An 8,708-nucleotide genomic window follows, 5' to 3' on the forward strand; every position below is an offset into this window, starting at 1 on the left:
AATAATTCTTTCTTGTGTATAAAGAAGCGGGAGAGTAGTGGCCGGAGGAGGACAATGTGGAGTGGGCGACACACTGGCGGCACAGTGGACTTCAGTTAGAATGTAACGCTTCTGTACAGAAAACATGAGCACAAGATGCACACAGCATACGTATTCCTCCCTGCGTGTACCCGAAGATTCTACGAAGAATTGTCAACACAACACAGCCAGGCATGACAAACAGAAAATAAAATAAAAGAAAAGTAGAGGAGCACAAAGAGCTGGAATACCGCGTACGTAGGTGCACTGCGAACAAATTTCCCATCCCCATACACCTTTTTGCATTTTGAGTTTCTTTTTCCTTTAAAGAATAGCCGGAATAAATAAAGCACACCGCCAGAATCCATGGAAGGAGAAGAGAACAAATGGAAGCGACCGGGCAACGGAGGCGGGCCCCGCTGTTTTCCTGTCCCGTGCCATCAAATCGTAAAGTCTCACTGCTCTCCGGTGATCTAGTCAGTTAACGAGGGCGTTTCCGGCAACATGCCACCCCCAAAAGCAGAGGCCATGGCAGCAAATCACAAGCTTTTTGTTAGTGGTGGCTCCGTCCGTGTCACTAGCCATATGTACACACAGCACGGCAGGGGGTCATTTCTGTCAATTCCTACTCCCTACAGTTCGTTGTTGGCGAGCTACTAGCTAGCTAGCCGGAGTCGTCGTCGGATCCGACGGCGGCGATGGAACGATGGGGCGGAAGATCACGGGCGCGCCGTACTGCGGGTAGAGCAGCATGAGCACCGTCGGCGCGTGCACGTACTTGGGCGACGGCCTGAACTGGAACCGCTGGAGCAGGACGGCGAGCGTGAGCTTGGCCTCGAGGATGGCGAGGTTCTGGCCGACGCACATCCGGGACCCGAGCCCGAACGGGATGAACGCCAGCGGGTGCGTCGCCGCCCGCGCGGCGCCGCCGGCGAACCGGGCCGGGTTGAACTGCGCGGCGTCGGCGCCCCAGAACCTCGCGTCGTGGTGCATCGCCATGATCGGGATCAGCAGCTCCGTGTCGCGCGGGACCGCCAGCTCGCCGCCGCCCAGGGTGACGTCCACCTTGGCCCTGCGGATGGTGGCCACCGCCGGTGGGTACAGCCTCAGCGTCTCGTTCAGGATCATCCCCAGCTGGAAAACAACACGGGGAAGAAACAACGTGAGGCTTTTCTTTCGTCGCTGTCGTGAGCAAGTTACCGAAACGCCCCCATCCCCTCCGGCAGGATGGTTTGGTGCTTTCGGTGTGTCGGAACAGTGGTTTGCGGGTGGCGTACCGTTTTCAGCCTGTGGAGGTGCTCCTTGGTGGGGAGCTCGCCGGGGCCGCAGACGGCGACGACCTCCTCCCGGGCGCGGTCCTGCCACTCGGGGTGCATGGCCAGGAGCACGGTGGTCCAGGTCAGAAGGTTGGTGGTCGTCTGCTTGCCGGCGAAGAAGAAGGTCTTGCACTCCTCCACCATGTCCTGCACCGGCATCGGCTGCGACTTCTTGTCCCGGGCATTGATCATCAGCCCCAGCAGGTCCTTGAAGCCGCCGTCGCGGCCCTTGCTCGTCGTCTTCGTTTCGTGTTCGTTGGCGGCGTCGCTGCGCCGGCCGATGAGCCGGACCAGGCCGCGCCTGATGTCCCTGTCCAGCCCCCACGACATCCGGTTCTTCTTCGTCGGCAAGAACCTGCAAAATCAATCGAGTTTAATATGGCGGGCGGTAAATCCGGTTTGGATTAATGCTGTATTTGATGACGTACCGGTATCCTGGGACGAGCACCTTGCGGAAGGCCTCGGAGGCGAAGGCCATGAGGCGGCCCTGCATGCGGAACACCACGCGGCCGGAGTCGTAGCTGCGCCCGAACGTGGCGCGCGTGATGGCCTCCTCGGTCACCGCCTGGAACCACTCCGCCACGTCCACCTCCACCTCGCCGGCGCCGCTCGCGCACGCCATCGCGCGCCACCTCTCCGCCAGAGCCGCCACCGACCTGCCGACGTGCGGGACCAGCCGCTGCAAAACACACACACATCGCCGCCGTGTCAGCCGCCTGCGCAGTGGCCAAAGGACCAGAGAGAAAGGGCACCATTCGTTTCATTCGTACGTTGAGGTTGTCGGGGTAGAAAGCGGGGGTGAGGACGCGGCGGTGGAGCGCCCACTTGTCGCCGTGGAGGCTGACGAGGCCGTCGCCCTCCAGCTGCCGGACGATGGGGTGCGCCTCGTACCGGTCGAACGCCTCCGCGCGCGTCAGGAAGATCTCGCGGACCAGCTCCGGCTCCGCCACCGTCAGCCGCGGCGTCGGCCCGAACCATATCAGGAACGTGGGACCTGCGCAGCCAGACACCACCATTAGAAGCCAATCCACTGATCGCGATAACGTGCAGTCAAGCAAGAGAATAATCATCAGAACAAGAAAAACACAGAAGCGGCGTGGGCGTGCATACCGTAGATCTTTCTCCAGTAGTGGTAGAAGGCGAGCACCCGGGGGAGCGCGTTGTGGGAGGTGGCCGGCGACATGGGCTTGGCGGTGGCGTCCACCATGAGCGCGACCATCTCGCGGACGGAGCCGAAGAGGAACCGGTACGGCGGGCCGCGCACGCCCTGCGCCGCGAAGTGCGCCTCCAGACGCCGCGGCCGCCACCACAGCGCGTCCGCCACCCGCGCCGCCACGTGCAGGAGCAGGCACGCCGCCGTCACGACGACGGCCAGCGAGCCCCACGTAGACCACCACCCCGGCGCCAACATCCCTGCCTCCTCCAAGCCCATGGATCCAATCCCCTGCTTCTTGAAACAGAGGAGACAGCCCGGAGAAGGGAACCAGAGTTTGCTTCCTTGGCGCGTTCGGTCTGCGCGGTGGGATGCTCGAGCGAGCGTTCTTGGGTTGGTTTGGCAATGAGAAGGGAGCAGGAGGAGGTGGGCGGCCGTTATATAGGGAGCGGCCGGCGGCGTTGGTCGGGCCCAACGAGAGCTCTGTTCTGCCCTGTTCTGATCATGTCTTTGGGTTTGTGGGAGTCAACGAGGTAGGTTTAAGAGGCGTCTTCATTGACCATACTGGGCCGCTGACGTGGCGTTTCGTGTTCCCTGTTGAAACTTGGAAATATGAGGAAAACGGCAGGTGGAAAGTCGGCTTGAAATCTGGAAGTCCAAAGATGTACTCCATCCGTTTATAACTACCCTGCGTTTTAGGTTTAGTCAAAAGTCAAATTTTACAAAGTTTGATTATAAATATAGGAAAAATATAAATATCTAAAATATAAAATTTGTATCATTAAAATCATATTAAAATGTATTTTTGTATTATGTAAATATGCAATTATAGATGTTGATACTTTATTCTATATCTTTCATCAAACTTTAGAAATTTTGACTCTAACTAGGGGCAGAACGCAGGGTAAAAATGAAAATAGAGGGAGTAGAAACCGAATAAAGGTTGAATGGCCATAAGTACAACATTTTACCTTCACATGTTCTCAGGCTAGTACCATAAGTAGAATAAGGTCTTAATTTTGAAACCAGACTATAAAGGTGTAGATTAGTTCTACAATACTCCTGCAAATTTAAATATTCACTATATCTGAGAGTGCCCCATTATGTACTTCTTTGTATAATTGGATTCTCTGTCTCCCAGAGGTTTTGACGGGATTGTTCTGTATTTTGCACATGTGGATGCCAACTAGGCTAGTGGTTACTTTCTAAGTAGGTTTTAATGTCTACCTAGCGAGCAATTAGTTGTACCTTAGTCACTTTCGAGTGTTGTTTTGTTATTTCAATTAAATTTTGCATTTGAAATTACATTCTTCCTATTTGTTTCATGGAGATGTAGAGCTTCGAGTTTTCTCAAAAAGCCGATCAATTCTAATTGGTTGAATTCCACTTCTCACCCCCTAGGTGCATTTGTGGCAACAATTACCGCATTTAGTATAAATTTATTCATATGACCTCTTTTAAGAAACATTGGACCCTTTTCCCCCTCTTGTGTGTCATGGGCAATGATACTAGGAAGACGCCAAGGAATGGAATGGGTAAAGAACAAAAGGCCAGCCATGAGCGCCGATGCTGCCCTTTGAGCATCAGACATTATTGTTGTGCCACATCGATCTAACAAGTTGATTTAAAATAGAACAGGGTAAAATCGTTTTCAAACCTTCTTAGATAAAATAAATTCGTTAGAATTTTAACTAGATGGGGTCGTTGTTGTCACAAATGCACAATTAAAAGAAGTAAAAAAAGTGAATTTCAATCATTATACTATGATATATCGATACAGACATGCTCGAGATAGAGCATAGTTTTAAGGATGGGTAAGATCATTACAACAGAAAGCAACCTGCTTCTATTAAGAGAGAAATGATTAATCAATAAATCACGGGAAAGAAAATCCTAGATATAGTGGGAATCTCAAAACACATGATCCCATTTCGATTGAAATATCCAAAAAAAACATAAGAATTAATAAAATCAGAAAATACACGATACATTGTCCAAATATTGCAAAAAAGTATCTTCTATGTTCTTGGAGCAAACTTCTACAAAAAAGAAGATATCAAACATTCTGGTCAATAAACAGTTAATATTTTTGTCGAAGATCCACAACTAATATTTGATATACTGGATCAAGAGACTATTTTCCCGAAGTTTCATGCAATTTGGGCATTGATCCGCGGAGGTTCAGCTAATTTTACGAGTCACTACATAAGAGCTGGATGAGTGTTTAAGATAGTTTGGATTGCACGAGCTCGTGCTATTGTAATGCTTGTGAATCCTGGAAATGTCTTTCAGTGAGAATATAAAGTGCAGAAAATTGTCATTAAATTCCTCTATTTCCCCTTCAAGAATGACAACTGTTCTTGGACTGAAATAAGGAGAAACACGTGTTCTATTAGTGCTTGACCCGAGTAACACTACTACAAACTTATATATGCGTACTAACATTGAAGGGTAGCTCAGAGCTGGAAGGAAATCTTTAGTATGGCCTGACCTGTTTATGCTTCTGTACGCAAGTCGAAACATTTTTTTTTATAGGACTCAAGTTGCTCAATTGCAGACACCTTCCTCCTATCTGTGTATATCTTGATGTGATTTCTCATCACGACTAATGATTGTATTACCTGCTAATAATAAACTAGTAGTTGGCATTATGTGCAGATGATTGGATACACCCAAACTAGACAGGTTATCTGTCTCTAAATTAAGAGAACCGTTGGACTAGAGCACTCATAGGGAAAACTAGTTAAGCATATTGACACCTGACCATGTCCCCAATTAGCTGGACACATATAAATACTCCCTATGTAGATTTGTGTAAGCCGTCTACACTTTATAGCGTTGGATTGCGACCATAAGATCTTTTCATGAAATACTTTATCAAGGGAGTATTTATTTTTCAATAAAGGGAATATATTAATATCGAGAGATATCAATTACACCCAGCTTTTGCAATAACACAATACCTTAATGGTAGTACGGATGCACATAGCTAAAAAAAATAAAAAGAAAAATTAAGAAATAAAAAGTCCTGCTACGGTGTTCCAGCCCTAGCAGCAACAATACAACCCAGGACAACACCTGAACTCCAGACTCTCCAAAAGCAATGCCTCCAAGAAGAGAACACTGCACAAGCGCCGTCTTTGCCCGATCAAAAGATCTTAAGTTTTCACTCTGAAGATAGTCCCGCTCTCAAAATAATATCTTTAGCAAGGCCATTGCCAGTCACGACCAATTATGGCCAAACCTTAGATTTTCACTCTCAAAGGTAAGACTCTGAACTTCAATTGTGTTGTCGTCCACATGTGCATACTGCTGCTGTGAAATCCCACCAAGCAAGTCCCTCAACATCACAGGGACTCGAACCTCCATTGCTGGTCCTCCAATCCGGCCTTCATAATATTCTCCGCCTCTGATTTCACTATGGATAAAAATGTCATCTGATGGCAACACAGAACAGAGCTTCGAGTCGCTCCCTCCAGAATTAACCTGTTTGAATAAAAGCATGGGTGCGCATGACCGATTACCACCGAGTCAGCAAACTCCGGTCATAAGGTGCACTGTTACATTCGCCCGCAGAGCCTTTCGGAACTTATCACTCCGGCTAGATGAAGAAGGACCGGCCTCAGGAAGGCCACCATCTTTGCAAAAGAAGAACCCTAGGACAACCACTTTTTTAGGCACAACGTATGGCCCCCATGTCACCACCCGCCGGTCGAACACATCCAGCAAACCCCACATCTAGGGTTTCCCCCAAAATATGGTAGGAGGCGGGAGCTTCGCGGCAACGATGCCTTCAACAAGGTAAACGCCGCCTGAGGACGCTGCCATCGTCGGTTCCGACCACATCGAAACCTGTCTCTCGCCGGCCTACCACCTCGCCTCCAGCCGCGCACTACAAACAAAGATACCGAGCTGTAGGAGAGTGAAACCGCATCCATACCAACCTCCATTAATCTGCCTGGATATGAGTCGACATGTCGTCCGCCACGCCGTTGTAGATCAAACGATGTTGTGACACCGGCGGGAACGCCACGTCCAGACCGTAGGGTGCCATCCTGGGCCGGTACCATCGGGCGCGGAAGCCATGGGAGGATCTGCCGCTGCCGGCACAAGCCAGGCCACGCCCAGTGATATGTCTCGAACGTATCTATAAATTTTGATGCTCCATGCTTGTTTTACACCAATTTAAATATATTTTGATCATGCTTCGTTGCACTTTTATACATTTTCCAGTACTAACCTATTAACAAGATGCCACAGTGCCAGTTCCATGTTTTCTACTGTTTTGTATTACATAAAAGTTGTAGAGGAAATATTCCCTCGGAATTGGATAAAACAAAAGCCGAAGTCAATATTTTTCCATAACAAAGACAGAGTCCAGAGGGGAGTCGAAGGGGGTAGCAGGGCGGCCACACCTGCCCTAGGCGCGGCCTAGCCCTGGCCCACGCCTAGGGGTGGTGTGGGCCACCCTGGCCTCCACCGACATCGCCCCTCTGCCTATTTATTCACGATCTCGAGAAAACCCTGAATACCCAAGCCTCCATCCACGAAAAGTTCCGTCGCGACCGTCATTATTAGCAGATTCATTTTCAGTAGTTTCCCTGATCAAACTAGAGGTTACCAAGGAACCATGCATAGCACTAAATAGGGAGCCGCCGAATACACCAGCTACACCTAACATGTGGAATGGATGCATAAGGATGTTGTGCTCTGCCTGGAATACAATCATAAAGTTGAAAGTACCAGATATTCCTAAAGGCATACCATCAGAGAAGCTTCCTTGACCAATAGGGTAAATCAAGAAAACAGCAGTAGCAGCCGCAACAGGAGCTGAGTATGCAACATCAATCCAAGGACGCATACTGATGTCTACGGGTGCTTCTATTCTTGTAGACAGTGTTGGGCCTCCAAGAGCAGAGGTTTGTAGAACAGCAGCAAGTTTCCCTTAAGTGGATCACCCAAGGTTTATCGAACTCAGGGAGGAAGAGGTCAAAGATATCCCTCTCATGCAACCCTGCAACCACAAAGCAAGAAGTCTCTTGTGTCCCCAACACACCTAATAGGTGCACTAGTTCGGCGAAGAGATAGTGAAATACAAGTGGTATGAATGAATATGAGCAGTAGTACGACGCCAGAAAAGTGCTTGCTGGCGTGCAGTTGATGGTAGTAATATTGCAGGAAGTAAACATGTAACAGAACAGTAAACAAGTAGCGATAGCAGTATTTAGGAACAAGGCCTAGGGATCATACTTTCACTAGTGAACACTCTCAACATTGATCACATAACAGAATAAATAAATAGATGCTAGACTCTACACCCTCTTGTTGGATGATGAACACCACTAACTGTGTAGGATTACACGAACCCTCAATGCCGGAGTTAACAAGCTCCACAATATTCAATGTTCATATTTAAGTAACCTTAGAGTGCATGACAGATCAACATAACCAAACCAAGTACTAACATAGCATGCACACTGTCACCTTCACACTACGAAAGGAGGAATAGATCACATCAATACTATCATAGCAATAGTTAACTTCATAATCTACAAGAGATCACAATCATAGCCTACGCCAAGTACTACACGATGCACACATTGTCACCATTACACCGTGCAGGAGGAATAAACTACTTTAATAACATCACTAGAGTAGCACACAGATAAATTGTGATACAAAAGACATTGCAATCATAAAGAGATATAAATAAGCACTTCACTATGCCATTCATAACAACGAATAAGTATTCTGTGAAATATAGCCTAAGAGACCCACACGGTGCACACACTGTCACCTTTACACACGTGGGACAAGGAGTCTCCGGAGATCACATAAGTAAAATCCACTTGACTAGCATAATGACATCTAGATTACAAGCATCATCATAGGAATCTCAATCATGTAAGGCAGCTCATGAGATTATTGTATTGAAGTACATAGGAGAGAGATGGACCACATAGCTACCGGTACAGCCCCGAGCCTCGATGGAGAACTACTCCCTCCTCATGGGAGACAACAGCGTTGATGAAGATGGCGGTGGTGTTGATGGAGAAGCCTTCCGGGGGCACTTCCCCGTCCCGGCGGCGTGCCGGAACAGAGACTCCTGTCCCCCAGATCTTGGCTTCGCGATGGCGGCGGCTCTGGAAGGTTTTCTCTGGTTTCGTCGAACGTGGTAGGGTTTTCGCAACGGAGACTTTAAGTAGGCGGAAGGGCAAGGT

The 8,708-nt window shown here is 48.8% G+C and overlaps 1 protein-coding gene across 1 annotated transcript; it reads right to left on the bottom strand.

Moving 5' to 3' along the window:
* Positions 1 to 315: 315 nt before the first annotated feature.
* On the bottom strand, positions 316 to 2,904 carry LOC127313491 (cytochrome P450 734A4). Its single transcript, XM_051343986.2, has 5 exons — positions 2,445 to 2,904; positions 2,105 to 2,328; positions 1,763 to 2,013; positions 1,296 to 1,689; positions 316 to 1,152 (listed from the first exon to the last, which is right to left on the bottom strand). The coding sequence occupies exons 1-5, from the start codon at positions 2,764 to 2,766 to the stop codon at positions 679 to 681; spliced, it is 1,665 nt and encodes a 554-aa protein (XP_051199946.1). The 5' UTR covers positions 2,767 to 2,904; the 3' UTR covers positions 316 to 678.
* Positions 2,905 to 8,708: the final 5,804 nt, after the last annotated feature.

This window comes from Lolium perenne, chromosome 7 (genome assembly GCF_019359855.2).
Source record: "Lolium perenne isolate Kyuss_39 chromosome 7, Kyuss_2.0, whole genome shotgun sequence".
NCBI classification, from domain to species: domain Eukaryota; kingdom Viridiplantae; phylum Streptophyta; class Magnoliopsida; order Poales; family Poaceae; genus Lolium; species Lolium perenne.

Excerpts from the sequence above, each read along its gene's own strand:
- LOC127313491 (XM_051343986.2), bottom strand. The coding sequence starts at position 2,766 with ATGGGCTTGGAGGAGGCAGGGATGTTGGCGCCGGGGTGGTGGTCTACG. Across the intron at positions 2,329-2,444 it reads CTACTGGAGAAAGATCTACG|GTCCCACGTTCCTGATATGG; the intron begins GTATGCACGCCC and ends CTGGCTGCGCAG. Across the intron at positions 2,014-2,104 it reads TCTACCCCGACAACCTCAAC|CGGCTGGTCCCGCACGTCGG; the intron begins GTACGAATGAAA and ends TGTGTTTTGCAG.